A 16,772-nucleotide genomic window follows, 5' to 3' on the forward strand; every position below is an offset into this window, starting at 1 on the left:
TTAGACAGTAAGCTCACGTTGAATAACTAGGTCTACTGTATTCTGGAAACTCTTCAGTAGTAATACAGCTTTCTCATGTTCCATATGTACAAAACTGTGTCCATTTGCCTGTAACACACAAATGAAAACAGGAAACAATCAAATGAAGTTATGTTTAGCACTTTTTCATTTTTTGGAGGAGAGCTGAAAATTAAAGTAAAAGAAACTTGATGGTTCAAAAATTAAAAAGAACATTGATTACTTTTGATTGGTGGAAATGTGATTCCATACCTTGAAGAGAATAACAATAATGTTCTAATTAAATAATAATAGTGCAACAATTCACTTCTTATAACTTTTTAAAAAATCCTGCTATAACAGTATCTTACACAACAGTAGAGCTATAAAATTAGAGATTTAACTGGACCATCAAAGGTATAGATTTAATCTTGGGATACATAAAGTAGATGTTACCCCAGCAAGCATAGTTTGACAAAGCGTAAGAAGTTAGTTTCAGAGGTCTCCAAGCAAGCAGAAGGTGTAGCCAAGTATGTACATGTTATGGTAGCATCGTGTAGCAGTGATAGAAGGGACAGAACACAGCAAACACTCAGGGAAGGACTCTATATGGACAAAGTGGATAGGTCAGTTGAATAAAGAGTGAGCTATCTGCAGTGATAGCCAGATGGTGAAGTTACTGTGTGGAACTCCTAAATGAAGCTATTGGGAGTTCTGCATGCAGAGGGGCTGCAGACTGAGTCCTTTAGTCAGGAAGCATGCCCTCTGAATCTATCAATAATTTTAGCAATTTATAGGGTGTTAATCCCTGTAGTTTCCAAATGAAAATTCCAAGGAAGTTAATTCTGTCTAATGCATCATTAACTACTAACAGAAAAGTTCACAATGATGGGGAAAATGACAGATGGGTAACTATGTATTAGGAGGATAGGTAACTGCTGAGCAAGTTGCTTACATCTAGTTCTATCTAATCTCTACTTTGCCTGTTGTAGTATCTAGACACCATAGCAGACAGACCTGTTACTCCCACCTCAGAAGCACAAAGATCCAGCTCTTGAGTTGAGTCTAGGCATATCACCATAGGGGCAGACAACACCAGTTTGTGGACAAGCTACTGAAGGTAAATGTGCCAAAGCATAAGACTACTGATTACATGACATAAGCATTTCCAGGTGTATGATCGCTCCACATACTCCTACAGACAACAGTCACAACGTGGCCCCAACACAACACAGTCACATATACTCCCTTGTATGCAGGACCTTGCCAACTTGCAACAACAGTCCAGAGGAATTTTTTTTTAATTTAGTCCTGCATTCTTTCACATGACTAACATGCCACAGTACTCTCTTGCTGCAAGTTCTTGGGGCCACAGAATTTTTGCCTCTTTTCAGGCTACACCTATTGATGTTTTCATGTTATGTCCAGAAGATGTGTAATTGTAGTTTATTTCAATTTGTGTTATTTTTTCAAGTACTTTATCCGCTTCTGACTGCTGGTATGCTGTAGCTCACATGTTCTTTAGGAGAATGTCTTCACTGCACTTTTTCCTGTATGCCAGTGTTTTAATCATATCTTCTGTTGCATCCAAGAAATTACACACAAAAAATTATATGTATGTTGTATTAGACCACATTCTGTTCTCATTTACATTAGGAAAAATCAGGAGTAACTGCACTGAATTCAGGCCCACCACAGAAAGCTGAATGGTAGATGTGATAGGGGTCTGGTATTTGAAAGTATGAATAGATTACTTATAAAAACATGAGGATTTCATTAAGTTTTTAAAAATACTAGGTGATTACTATGAATCCCAAGAAAAAAAATGCTGTATTTCTACAGAATTGGTGTGAACTAGATGGGCCAAATTCTGCTTTTGGTTACATCAGTCTAAGTCAGGATTAACGTCCCTAAATTCCAAATGATGATGTCTCTCACACATGCAACTCTCTTCACAAACACTGCATAAAGTTGTCATCAGTGGTGGCAATTTTACTAAGTCACTAAATTTGAATATCTAGGGGCAAGAAACAGGACCTCTTGATGGAAGATCTTCCACTCTTGGTCTATGCAAGTCCAAGGTACAAAGGCTCATCTGTTTTCATGGGCTTTTGTCAAAGATAGGAGAGGTGACTGAAGAGGCAGGTTCCAAGCGGTTTGGGCTGGAAATACATTTTGTTCTGATATTTGTTGTTCATTGTTTTTTCATTTTTGTAAAGAGGTTTGAATTTTGTTGGAGAAGTATATTTCATAAATTAAAAATAAAGAAATGATAACATCTGAGCGGATCTGCAATTTCTGAAGAAGCTACATGTGGGTCCAGATCCTGTTCTACTTGAACACATCCATTGTCTTGAAAAAGCAAAGGATCAGGCCCCTATGTGTGGTGAATAAATGAAAGAGTCCATTTTATTCTGTTCTTCATGAATCATGAAGAATCTCTCATTTGAAAGGCAACCGCACAGTTGAAATCTTCATCAACACACTAATGCGTAATGGATGCAAAGGATTCAGGATGCAAACTCCTCATGGTGGGGAAACAGAAGGTAGGGAAAGTGCCATGTAGTAACAGCAAAGTAGCCACAACAGTTATATACATGTACTTTAAAGGTATAAGTAAAGAAGTAACAGGCAGAACCATGCTGAAAAGAAAGACAACACTACAGTAAAGAGCAACTCCTTTTATTAATTTTTGTTTTGCTTCATACAGTAATATAATTTAGCACTGAGAAACAGTACAAATATCAGGCAGAAAAAGGTTTCAAAGGCATTCATTTGTGTTCCAAAAAGTAAACCCACAAAAGGATACTCTGGCATTCAGGGCTGTGTTTGGGGCCTCCTTGGCCCCTAGCGTTATACACAGCGACCTCATTAGCTGATCTTTGTTACAGCACAGTCACACAGCTTCCTGCAATCTGTTCTACTCACTTAGAATAAGCCAAAGAACAGTGCACTCCTAGCCACAAGATGCTGGATTCTGCAAGTGAGGTTTGCATAGGACCAGCCCTAGTCACTGGAGAAACCCTCTTTAGAGAGGGAGTGTTTCCCAGGGTGCCAGTATACCCCACATTACACTTCCAGAGCAGCTGAAACAGGCCAAAACTGGAAAGAACATTCTCTGTTAGGTAACATATGGATAAATGACAATCAGGAATCCTCTTTTTCTTTCAGCCTATGTGCTGTATCACCCCCACACTCTGTAACACATGCTATTAAATCCATGTATATCTAGGATTTATGGGCCTTGCTCTCCATTGCCTTGTACCCTGCATAGTCATTTAGATCTAATTCCTAGACAAACAATTATGTTAAGATGGAGGCAAGGTTGAGAGTACATATCAATAATTTACTGTGAAAATATATTACAGGGATGTTTTAATTATCTCCCCCCTCCCCCAACCAATAAAATAAAAACAAAACAAGAATTACAAATCCAGGAAATTCAGAGTTACGATTAAAGTTAAAATGGATCCAAACATATTAAAGTATAGAATTGTACAGTGAGGACCACCCAAACAACCTTAACTCTGTCCTACAGTGATGACCATGCAATTAAGATTAATGCATTTTAGTGTCTATAGCCCAGATGAAATTAAAGAGATGGTAAATGACAAAGTAATTTTTTTCTCCCCCACCCATGATGTTACTGCAGTGTTACTTTGACTGAGAACAATGAGAGATGGCAACCATTTTGAAAGAGGGTAATTCTTCACTGAGGAAGAGTATTATATTACAGCTTCTACTGAATGACAAGCTTTCAGTTATCAAAAAAATAAAATAAAATAAAAATCAGGAATAAATGATTTAATCCCAACAGGTTTTTTCCAAATGTAGCCTAGGCATTAAAGGTCAGTGAGTTTACTTCAATGGGTAGTTTACAGAGTTGTGTTATTTTGTTACCAATATCATTCAAGACCCCAAAAAATAATCTTACATCCATGAAAATGGCACTTCCATAAAGTTAGTGCAAAATGGGTGTAAAATGTTAACCAAATGTCAGACAAGAATTCTGATTTGATAGTTTTACATGCATTTTGCCTAGCAGTAACTGACTACACAAGGAAATAGGCAGTGGGAATCAGATCCAGTAACGCTATTTTATTCTAAATTCTTTGACAACTGTCAGTTCTGTTTCTAAGGGAGACCTCCTCTTTTATCTGCTACAGAGCAACCTTTGAGCTTCAGAATGCCCAATGTAAAGTCAAATGAAGGCAACTGTATAAGCAGACTAGAAATTCCTCTACACCTGAACTGCATAACAGGCTTGGAGACTCAGTGCACCACAAAAGGAAACAAAAAGCATAGAAAAATCAGCCAAGGAATTGAAGACTCATCTCCACTTATGCTCCTGCTACAGTTTTCCTTTCTTACCATCATTTCTGCTTCAGATGCTTGTTGCTGCTTCAGAAGGTACAGCAAAATCCTTCAGTCTTATCTGAAGGAAGACATTTCATCTGAGTCACATTCCTCACAGCAGTTAAGAAGGAGATATTTTTAACCTGGAGGCCATGACTGGAAGCCAAGAGACCATGAACACTCACAAGCTTCATACGTAGGACATGAAGCACTGTAGCTCTGAATGGATATTTTCAGTTGCTCCCAGTCAGGACTCCAGAGAAAATGGAAAAGACACACTTCATGTTGCTGTTGCTCTGGAGGTTTTTCTGACCTGGTCATGTTGAAAATTAATAGGGAGCTATTGTACTGAGAAATTAAATACGATCCATTCCAAAGTCCCTATAGCTGAATGGCCTTGAAAAAGAAGGGACATTTCTGAGGAATTAGCAGTTCTTCACCTGCAAAGCATGTGGTTTCCTGGTATCTTTAGCCCTGGCCCAAAAATCTTTCCCTGAAACATTTGTAACGTGATTTACTCAGTGGGAACTTCTGTAGATTGGGTCTGTATATTTGCCATTATTTCCGCACCATTCCTAAAAAATTCAATGTTGACTTTAAAAAAAACAAAACAGGAAGGGTAGGCTTTTTGAGGAGAAATGTTCCCCATTCATGGGCCATGTCACATAGCATGCATGTTATTGCAAAAACCCAAAATATTTTACATGGGGTGAGCTAAACAGCTTCCTCAATACACACACAAAAATCTCTCTTTTGATACCTCAGACATTCTAAACATGCTCTACAATGGACTGTGTTATACAATATTTCTTCAGGACAGAAGATTGACTCTGAAATGGGATCAGGAAGTATCTGCCTCTTCATGTGTTCTCACTGCCATCTGCAATGAAAAGAAATAAGTTTTATAACATTCTTTCACCATTTATACCATCTTTACAGAAAAATCCTCATCAAGTCTAATTCAATGGCAGACTTACCAAGAATCCATCCCAAGTTTGTTGGCCAGAATTTAAGCAATGGCCAGGTTCTGAAATCTGAAAAAGGAAAGCATAGTGGCTGGGTTCTGGATAATTTGCCACTATGTTATCATTATTAATAACTTATTATTTACTGAGTGTCAGCAGTGCATTTGGTACAGAACAAATATTTACGATGACAGTCCCTGACCCCAGTTACTGTCTAACTCAGACTCTGATAGTACAGTTCAATCACATATAATAACCTGTATTGGCTTGTCAGAGGGTATTAAGATTCCTTGAGGTAAATAATCTCTGGTGGGGCAGTATCTAGTAGTGAGATGAAATCCAACAGAGAAAGGGAAATTACCTCAACCATCCTTCAGCTTGATGATGGAATTTTAGCTTCTTCAAGCTAAAATGGGCCACTCTATGACCCATTACTGTTTGTTGTATACCCACAGGTTAGATATACTTCCTAGTTCAGAGGAACTGGATTAGCCACATTTGTCTCAAGATGAATGCACACTACAGCACATATAATCACCTTGGAAATAGAGTGATATTGTAAGGCCCCACAGGTGAGGTGAGGTTCTGTGGTCTGCAATGTGCAGGAGGTCAGACTAGAAGATCACAATGTTCCCCTTTGACCTTAAAGTCTGAGTCTAGAACCCAGGCCTGTAGAGCTACCAGGCAGCTGGCAGCTCCAGGTTGTCACCCAGCGGCAGCTGTAACTAACTTGTGCTTCACTTCCTGTGATCTGCTGTGGACCCAGACCATGGGAAGTTCCGTCTCAAGGGTTTGACAGACAGAAAGCCTGTGGCTCCTTGCCCTATATAAACCCAAGAGGTATTCCAGGAAGTTTCCAGACAACAGTATAGAACTTCTGTAGCTGTCATAACTGTTCCTTGCTCATGAAGTGCTGGCTTGACTTTGCCTTGATTTGGACTTTGCCTCCTGACTCGGACCCTGCAACCTGACTCAGACTCAGACCCTTGGTATCAACCCTGGCTGGACCTGACTACAAAATCCTCTCTTATCCCAGCCTTGGTTTTGCCCCTGCTCTGACCCTTGGCCCTGTCTACCCTTGGTGGAATCTTGACAGATATTGTACTTGATCCTGGAAGGGGCACAGCACTTGCAACCCCTGTTGATTTTGGCTGGTATTTCTGAAGGAACTAATGGGAAGTACGCACCCAAATCCCTCTGAAATTCAACAGAAGTTAGGCACCTAACTCCTTTACACTCCTTTGAAATCCCAGCCTGTGTAAATACTATATTAGCCACAGAGCAGTGACAAAGTCCACTGAGCTGAATATCCCTTTCTCCCCATGAAAACTGTAGGAGTGGAGAAGGCCCACCACTGTCCCCCCTTTAGTACTACTGCAAGGTGCAGATTAAGGTCTCATCCTCTGCCATTTCCATGGCAGATGTAACTCCTGCAACCCTCACAGCCCCAGATAAACTGCACAAGGCTGCTCAGAGGGCTAGAGTGGACAGGAGCTCATTTGCATGACTTGCCCAGCCTCCTTGAACAGCTTCTACCTGTAGAGATCCCCTTTTTTCCACTCTGCTCATCACACCATCACATTAAACATCCTAAGGACTGGTGAGCCCTGTGAGCAGTGGTTTCACATATATACTCTGCCTTTAGGAGACGATATCGTGCACAACCAACTTTTTCTCCAAGGCGTCTCCATATTTTGTTTTGAGAGCTGGCAAAGTTTGGTCACTTGAGTACGAGCCTTTCTTTCCCCAATCACTGTGTATTGTGTACCCATCAAATATAGGAAACACTTCTTGGTAAGTAGCAAATAATCTTGATGGTTTGCATTCATTCAGGGCAAGGTTCTGCCACCATAGCCCTTTGGAGTAGTTCCACTGAAGTCAAAGATACTACTTGTAGAATAAGACACTACTCAATGTGTGTAAGGGGGAAGAACTGAGGCGTTATTTTTTATTTCCACTTTTTTACAGGGGAAAGTCACATTCTGCATTTTCTCACTTAAAATAACATGAAAATTGGCTGCCTGCTGCTCTCTGAAAATAATACTTTTTATGCTGATGTTGCTGGACTTGAAGGACGCTAACATATGAAAGCAAAAGTTATTTGGGATAACTAGATATTTTTCTTGTCATGTTTTCTGGACTTTTACAGTATAGTCATTCTAAAATGATCTATTAAAATTCCTGCCATTTTTATAACAATATAAATGTTTCTTACCTGATAAGCAGTTAAATTATCTATGAGTTTATGAGTGACAGAAGAAAGATATGAGAATTCTGGTTGATAATGAGATATAGTTTAATGTTCCACAAAGAAGCCAAAAGGAAGCTACAGAAACAATGAATTTTCATCCTCCAAATAATTAACACTTGGCATCAATACAGCACCTTCTACCTGAGGATCTTAAAGCACTTTACAAACATTAATCAATTAAACCTCACAATAGTTCCATGTGATATCTGTATTAATATCCCCTTTTATAAGTGGTGATATTGGCATACAGAATGTTTAAGTGACTTAGGCTATGTCTACACATCAACTGCTACAACAGAACCACAGTGATTCTCCCATCAGCATAGGTAATTCACTTCCCTGAGAGGCAGTAGCTAGGTCAACAGAAGAATTCTTCCATTGACCTACTGCTGTTTACACTGAGGGCTATGCTGATGTAAGTTTCCAGTGTAGACCAACCCCTAGGGCATGTCTACACTTACCACCGGAGCGATCGATCCAGCAGGGGTCGATTTATTGCCTGTAGTGAAGACACAATAAATAGACCGCTGAGCGCTCTCCCATCTACTCTGGTACTCCACTGGAGTGAGAAGCGTAGGCGGAGTTGACGGGGGAGCAGCAGCAGTCGACCTACCGCCATGAAGACACCGCGGTAAGAGCTCTAAATACGTCAACTTCAGCTATGCTATTTTCGTAACTGAAGCTGCATAACTTAGACCAACTTAGCTTGCCTCCCCTCCCCCTCCCAGTGTAGACCAGGCCTTACTTAGTTAAAGAAGTCTGACGCAGAACTGGGAATGGAACACAGGTGTCTTGAGTCCCAGGACTCTCCATATCAAAACCATAAGAAAACTATCTGGCCTTAAAGTTTGAACAGTCATATTCAGCTATGAATTAATAACAAACCAGAGAATTCTGTTATTGTGTTTACTGTGCATATGACAAATTCTCCTTAATCTAATACATTAATTAGTACATCTTTTTTCCTCATTTGAGTGACTTCTTTATAACAATAGACAGTAAACATCTTCATGGATTAAAACAGAGCAAAACCAACCCATTAAAATCCCTGAATTACATTTTCAATTTATTTCAGTTAAACTTTATTGATAATCTCAGAGTACAAAAACTCCAGAATAATTTCATACTGTTAATTGCATTTTAAAAAGACTATAAATCCACTAAACTTTCTGTGGTTTTAGGATAATAATGCAGCTTTTTACAAGATGTATTCAAGTCAGCAGGGCCTGATGAAATTCACCCAGAGTACTTAAGGAACTAGCAGAAGCTATGTTGGAACCATTACTGATTGTCTTCAAGAATTTATGGAAGATGGGTGAAGTGCCAGATGACTGGAGAAAGCAAACACAGTACCTGTTTTGTCCTCTGACAGACTTACAGACCTACTGGATTGGGGAGAAGCAACAGACGTGATACAACTTGATTTTATTGAGGCTTCTGACACAGTCCCACATAACATTCTCATAAGCAAACGAGGGAAACGTGGCCTAGATAAAATTACTATAAGGTGGGTACACAACTTGTTGAAAAACCATACTCAGAGAGTAGTTATCAGTTTCTGCAATGTTTATAAATAAGGCAGAGGAGAATTAGGCCCAAGTGGACCCAAACCTAATATCCCAATTTGAACACCTCCAAATTCTGGGGAAGCCTATATCCCCACTACAATCCAAAATTTGGGCCCGGAATCTGATTGTATAATGGATTGAAACAATACCCCAGATCCAAACGCATCCACATTTTCAGATGTTTCTCAAATTTGCCACTCAGGGCATATGTTTTTTCTTTGTTTGTTTTTTAGCAACTCTGATTTCAATCAATTCCTTGGGATGGAAATGAGCGAAGAAAGCTCATTTTGTGCTATTCAAGCCAAATACTAATACTACAATAACAATTTTTTGTACCCCATGCTACCGGAGGGCCAGGGAAGAAAAAGGCCATATGTTCAGTGATAGCACACACAACTTTCTCCTCTCCTAGAAAAGCCTCCCATTTTAACTTCCATGTTATTCTCTAGTGGAACCTTTTTCCAAAATGCCTTTTGTTGGTCTCACTCTTTAAATTTGGCAGAGAGAAGTACCTGTAGCCCTAAAGTGGTCATTTTGCTACTTGCTGCTGCTTCCCACATCTCCATCTATTTCAGCTAGTAAGCAGTCTTCATTTCTGATGTTCCACACTGAGGAGAAGTTTATGTCCTAGAAGCATGTTTAAAACAATGTTAAACTGTTTTATTCAAATAGAAAGTTAAATTGGGAGGTACAGTTCCAAACTGAAGCACTGGGAGAGATGTTCAGAACAAGAAGTAATGGGTTTAAGTTGCAGCAAGGAAGATTCAGGTTAGACACTAGGAAACACTTCCTAACCGTCAGGGTAGTTAAGTACTGGAACAAATTACCTACGGAGGTTGCGGAATCTCTGTCCCTCAAGGTTTTTAAGAGCAGGTTAGGCAAACACCTGTCAGGGATGATCTAGGTAATACTTAGTCCTGCCTCAGTTCAGAGGACTGGACTAGATGACCCACTGAGGTCCCTTCCAATCCTTCATTTCTATGAAAATGGGTAGAGGAAGGAGGGCTGACTCAGAAAAAGAGAGAGAAAGATTCAGTTGGTGGTGGGGGTGATGCTTGGGCCCTTCAATGTGGCTAGGAGAGTTTCCTCTTGTAATGAGTAAATGTTTGGATAGTTGGAGAAGACTAAAAGGGGCTAGTGTGGGAGGATATGGAGAGCCCTGCCCTGGGGAAGGTAAGGAGCATCAAAAAAGTGACCAATTCTGTATTACTGCAGTGAAGTTCTCTTCAGCTCCTTGAGAGAGTATTCATGTCTGTATGTCACTCTCAACCCTTCCTTCCAGTCAGAGTACAACACTATTCTCCACTTTTATGAGTGAATGGTAGCAGATCCCAGAGTACTTGGCCTAAAGGATGTGGAAGAGTGCAGTCTCTGCACTATACTCCGCCACCTATCCTTCCACATCCTGGTAGAAGCCCCTTTGCAGATGCTTTTTGTGGTTGGGCCGCTACAGTACTGAAAGGGGCAAGCTGGCTACTTCCTACAGAATGTCCCTCCCCACACCAAATCTGTGAGCCAAACTGATTTATGTTAACTTTCAAGGGCTCCTCCCCTGTCCTGGGAACCCTCCCTCTCTCCTCCTCCAGGGAGAGATTAGGAGGGGGATTGGCCAATGAGAGATTAAATTGAATTTGGGAAATATGGGGCTGTGGGAATGGGAGGGAAGATGTCTCGTGGCAGTGCAGAGGAAAAAGAGTTCCACAACATTTTGAGGACCAAAGTTTCTTCGAGTTTTGCCTGGGGATAATGGAAGAACTATTCTCCTAATGGAAGAACACAGGAGGAGGAAACTGCGTAACTAAGAATTAGCAATTTCCTTAACCACATGGGGAAAATCCAAATAGGTAAGCACCAGGCCCTTACATTTTAATGCGTAACTTTTCTCCTACCAAGGTGCTTACGGCACCCCACAAAAACTCCCCAACCATGAACAATAAAACATTCTTTGATCAAGAATAATACAGGGTAAGCATATCATGTGAGAAAATGAAGGAAGTATTGACCATTCCATTCTTGCTCCACACTATTTTGTTGAATGAGTTCATATTTCAGACAATAAAACTGACTTTGAGAGCACTGCCATTAATTAGGTGCAGATTTAGGGATGTATGAGTGGGCTGACTTAATCAATTTTGCATTGATTCACAATGTAGTCACTGTATTATTTTCTCCAGTGTTTTTTGTGTCAGTACAAGTTTTCATCACTGATCCACTAAAGCCAAGTCAGCTTTTAAAGGCAGCAATATTAAATCAATTTATATTTTGGAAAATTCAGAAGCCACAGCGATTATTTCTTTAAGCTATTTTGGATGATATATTATTGATGTTTAAAAAAATTAAAAGGACACTTTGCCTTACATGCAGACTAAAGCACAGTTTAATTTCTACTGCCTTCAGTCCATTTTAATAAAATTACAGCAGATGGCATGGTATAAAGTGAATTTCTAACAAATTGAACTAATTTCTCTTACATTCGGATAGCTACAATCTTACTTCTGGCTACTTACGTAAAATACTAAACTACATGAGAAAGGGTGGCAGAATCAGACCTTAAGGGGTAGAGTTCTTGTGGCTGTGTTGGTCCCAGCATATGAGAGAGAACAAGGTGAGTGGGGCAACATCTTTTTTTGCACCAGCTTTTGTTGATGAAAGGGATAAGCCTTTGAGCTTCACAGAGCTCTTCTCGGCAGACCTGACCTGAGGAAGAGCTTTGTGAAGCTCAAAAACTTGTCCTCCACCATCAGAAGTGGGTCCAATAAAAGATATTACCTCACCCACTTTGTCTCTCTCCAAAGGGCGAGTCACAAAGGGACTTAGGCCTTGCAATACTTGGTACTGTGATGCTTGGGTGGCCTGCCACTCTGTGGAATTCATAGTCCCAAGTTAGGTGCCCAGGCCTGCGGAGAGTTAGGTGCCTAAGAATGGTATTCACAAAAGCCAGCACACTGAACAGGGAGCTGCCTCACACAGCCAGTAGGAAATGCTGAGGAGACAGGTGCAGTTTAAGTTCCACTTCTCAAAGGAATTTAGCTGCCTAAATCCAGGCCAAAGAGAGATGCCTATCTCTGCTCGGGATTAAGAGCCATGAACCCTCTCCTGGAGTTCGGTGCCTAAGCCCTTTCTTGAAAAAAAAAAAAACCAGTGGTGCTTGTGCTTCCTCCCCACTTTATTAGCTTTTGCCTAGTGGTTATAGCAGTCAATCAAGTCAATTCCATTCCTCCTTCTATCTGGTGTGGAGCAGGAATTTGAATCAGAAGAGTGCTCTAATCACTGAGCTATGGGATATTACGGAGTGTCTCTCTGTCTCTCCTGTTGAAATTGTTCCATTTTGTATAACCAATTAAATAGAGATCTGAACAGAGAATTGAACAGAGAATATCCTGGGTGACTGTGCTAACTACTCAGCTAAAGATTATAAAGGTACGACCATCACTTCCTCCTCTGGCCTTCGAGTACATCTACTGGATCAGGCCCTGCAGGTGACAAAGGTAGGGCAATTTTACAATTCTGCCACGGCTTAGGCATGAGATAGGCACCTGGACATCAGCACTGAGTTAGCTGTGCACATGCTCAGCAGCAGATATTTAGGTGCCTATACTGGCAGAAAGATAGACTTAGAGGCCTACAGAATTAGGCAGCAGCTAAGTGGTGAATGCCAGTGGTAGCTAAATGTTGGAATTAAGCAGTTAGTGGCAGTTAGACACTTTAATCCCTTTGTGAATCTGGACCTAAGTGTATAGGAGTCCAATCCAGCAAGCCCTCTACATGCAGGACTCCGGTTTAAGCACTGAGAATTTTGTGCACAGAAGGGTTGGGTGCATATCTATCTTTATATAGATCTTAAAATGCATAACCTACAGTAAGAAAGATATTTATATCTCAGATTTGACACAGCTAATTAGCTATAAGTGGCAATAGGGCTACTAAGAATGAGCATGCTCCAAGAATCCACCAACATTTCACTGTGAGGAAGCAAGCTGGTCTTGTGGTTAAGACACTGGATTGGCAATCCGGGTTCAATTCCTGTCTGTGATCACAGGCAAGTCACTTAACCAGACTTAATTCCCTATTTGTGAAAGAGGGGTGATAATACTTTGTCTGCCTTTGCCTATTAGAGTCTGCGCTCTTCAAGATAAGGACGGTTTCTTACAGTTTTACTGTGTATGTAGTGCTTAGCAAAACAGGACTTCAATCTTGGGTTTGGGTTGCTCTAGACATTTCTGTAATCCAAATAATGAAGTCATCAGGTGTCACTCTGCAAAGTGCAGTTTGGGCCTTCTCTAGCTGACAGCTCTGTTCCAGATGTTGTCTAGGAATAGAACTGGTTAAAAAATTTAAAATTTTGGAATGTCAACATAAATATGGTGAAATTTTGATGAAAACAATGTTTTTGACTAGCTATAACAGTGGTTCCCAAACTTGTTCCGCCGCTTCTGCAGGGAAAGGCCCTGGCAGCCCGGGCCAGTTTGTTTACCTTCTCCGTCCACAGGTTCGACCCATCACGGCTCCCAGTGGCCACGGTTCGCTGCTCCAGGCCAATAGGAGCTGCTAGAAGCGGCGCAGGCCGAGGGACATACTGGCCGCCGCTTCCAGCAGCTCCCATTGGCCTGGAGCAGTGAACCGCGGCCACTGGGAGCTGCGATCGGCCAAACCTGCGGACACGGAAGGTAAACAAACCGGTCCCCGGCCCATCAGGGGCTTTCCCTGCACAAGCGGCGGAACAAGTTTGGGAACCACTGAGCTATAAACAGGAAGGGGGACAAGCACCATACAGCTGACGAAGTAAAAAATGACAGGTGACTGGGGCAAGGAGATAAGGGTGATGAGCTTTTCCTATCCTTTCCCAACAACACCCTTCTATACCTGGAGAAGAAAGGAGGAGCCCTTAAAAAGATCCAAACTGGTAACTAGGGTGAGAACCGAACATAGAAGCAGATTTAATCCAATAATGTCTTTTGTTTTTAAAAAATAAAATCTTGGTTCATAGTTTGGTTTGGATCCAATTTGTCCCCACACTTGCAGGACAGCTACTCCAATATTACTAGAGGTGAATGGCCATAAAGAGAGAACTAATGCCCATGAAACATAACCTGTGGGCGCATGACTGCATGAAATCTCCCAGCTTGTTTTTTAACATGTCAGCATGGACCTGGTTCTTCTGGAGCATATGCAACAAACTGACTCTGAATAGGCCAGGCTGCTGTGGTGCCAAGATCTGCTTCCTTCCGGTGCTTGTACAGCTCTGAAAGCTGTAGATATTTATGTCTGGAAAGGTCACATATCCCACACTATCACCCGGGTACTTTCAAAGTTTTCTGATCAAAATATTCCAATTGTATATTGATCTTAAAGAAAATGTCATAAAATGGTTAACGAGACAGATAAAGACATACATGTCATGGAATACTTTACTTAAAATTGTTTGTCAAGTTATTAACTGTTGAGTTTATATACCCAATAATATTAAGATTATTTAGATATTCAGGTTATTATTTCCATAATTCTAAACTACATTGTAAACATTATCAGAGGCAAGACAATGAGTACTACCACACCTTGCTGATTTACTATATGATTAAGGAATTTTTGCTGCCTTAAATTGATAACAAACATTTTGATTTAAGATTGATAATCATTATTTCAAATCACTATCGTGGTTTTTAAAACTCAGTTTCTAAATGTACAGTTCTACTCTGAAAAGTTACTCTGAAAAAATTGGCATATGGAGTTCCATGGTTACTGTCTTACTGATTCCAAATTGAATTTGCTCTGTATAAAAGTAAATAGATTATACTTTGCCAATTCCGTAAATTTACCTGGACTCTCAGGCACAAGCTGGGTTCTCTCATCCTTGCACACCATTATCAGTAATAGAGGTTCTGCAGGTCAGATCACTCACTGACTTCTGCACAACCCCATTAGCCTTATGTGGCGTTGTACAGATACAAGCGAACCTATAATTGGAAGACAGTAGGGTTGCACAAGGGTAACTGAGGACATAATTTGCCTAGTGTGTGTCTGTTACTGGTGATAATGTACAAAAGTAAAACCTTTCTTGAGTGATACTTCCCAGCTTGAGTTTGGTCCTGAGAAAAAACATATTACATTTGATATGGAAACTGTGAGAAATAAACCTGGAATGTCGTGATGCCATTTTTAGAAAGTCACTCTTCAGAACAAAACAGCAATGTAAACTCCCTTGACTTAATTGTGCCTGAAAGGCACTACCCCAGTGGCAGCACCACCCAGGTAGAGGCAGGTATTGTGACTGCTGCTATACCTCTTCATGAAGTTCAGTTTACATCCTCTGACACACAGCTTTGCCAGGCATTGCACAGAGGAGAGGGAGAGCTGAGCATCACTTTCTTCCCACACCTTTTAAGGGTGCACAGTTGGGGAAGCAAAGGCTGCTTGCATGCTTCCTCTTCTCTCCACATTTCTACATACGGGTCACATGCAATCCTATTTTATTTACTGGATAAACTTTGCTAAAGTAGTTCACTAATAGGAGACAGTTGCACTTCTTTAATTGTTTTGCACTTGAAGCTGTTTTTCAGTTACCTACGGTAATTGAATGGTGTTCACAGGCAAAATTGGTTCTAGGCTACCACCATGAATCATGATGTTAGACCTTGCAGTCTACTAGGTACAATAAATATTTTCCTCTAACCTGCTTTCCCTCTAAACAACAAAGTAATCATAATTAATTGAGTGTCACTATCCAAATGAGATCAGAATTATAAAAAGTATAATAAATTAGGTTGGCAGGTAAACCATCTGCATTGTTTTTCAGTTACAGTGCATTCACTCTTGCGGTATGGACAGCATTAAAGAAAGAGAATGCAGTTCCAAAAGTTGCAGGTAAATGTATTATTATTACTTGTCACCTATTTGGAATAAATATGTTTTGTCTTTCCTGTATTTAATTATATCATGAAGACTCCTGCCTGTTGATGTATAAGTGAAGGAGTACAGACCAGATTAACAGAAAAATTCTGAATAATTTAAATGGAAAGCAGGCATCCCATGCAATTATGTATTGCTGCTATTATACCTCCAGCATTCCTTTGCATCTCTTGAAATCAGTTGCTTTGATTCTAAAAAGCACTGAGTCAACCCAGTGTCAAAGGTATTTCCAGAAATTATCTCTCATGGGGTCGGTCAAATTACTGCACTTCTGCAATTATCAGGCTATAATGTAGGAAGTACAGAACAATTTATTAGAGCAGTGACACATGCTAATGTCACTGTTAATGGTAGATAACTCAATGCCATTAACATGTTGTACTGTGAGTGCTTGTCCACAAGTGTCCCTGTTGTATGACATCATGAAAAATCATTTGAGATAACATGACAATTATGAAATTAAACTAGGTGTGAACTGTATACCCTAGATAAAAATGATAAAATGTACAGAATAGTAGAATCCATCATCCACAGTTGCATAAAACAGTACAAACTACAAAGGATTCTATCAGGAATACTCCCACAGTTTCTGCACATTAGACAACATTCTTACCTCACTAATTTTTGTACTATTCTTTGATTGCTTTACTTTATTTAACCTACCTTCAATGTTCTGCTTTATAATTCTAGCTGTTGCTTATTTAAAACACTTATTTTAGATTTGTTGGC

At 40.2% G+C, this 16,772-nt stretch overlaps 1 protein-coding gene across 3 annotated transcripts in view; it reads right to left on the reverse strand.

The window, feature by feature from the left end:
- LRRC7 (leucine rich repeat containing 7) overlaps nucleotides 1–16,772 on the reverse strand; it is a 250,821-nt gene continuing 234,049 nt past the window's right edge. For all 3 annotated transcript variants that reach the window (XM_077823907.1, XM_077823906.1, XM_077823904.1), the window contains one exon: nucleotides 1–108. In XM_077823907.1, coding sequence (XP_077680033.1) covers nucleotides 1–108 — 108 coding nt within the window. The remainder of the gene's footprint in view (nucleotides 109–16,772) is intronic.

This window comes from Eretmochelys imbricata, chromosome 8 (assembly GCF_965152235.1).
Source record: "Eretmochelys imbricata isolate rEreImb1 chromosome 8, rEreImb1.hap1, whole genome shotgun sequence".
In the NCBI taxonomy this organism is placed as follows: domain Eukaryota; kingdom Metazoa; phylum Chordata; order Testudines; family Cheloniidae; genus Eretmochelys; species Eretmochelys imbricata.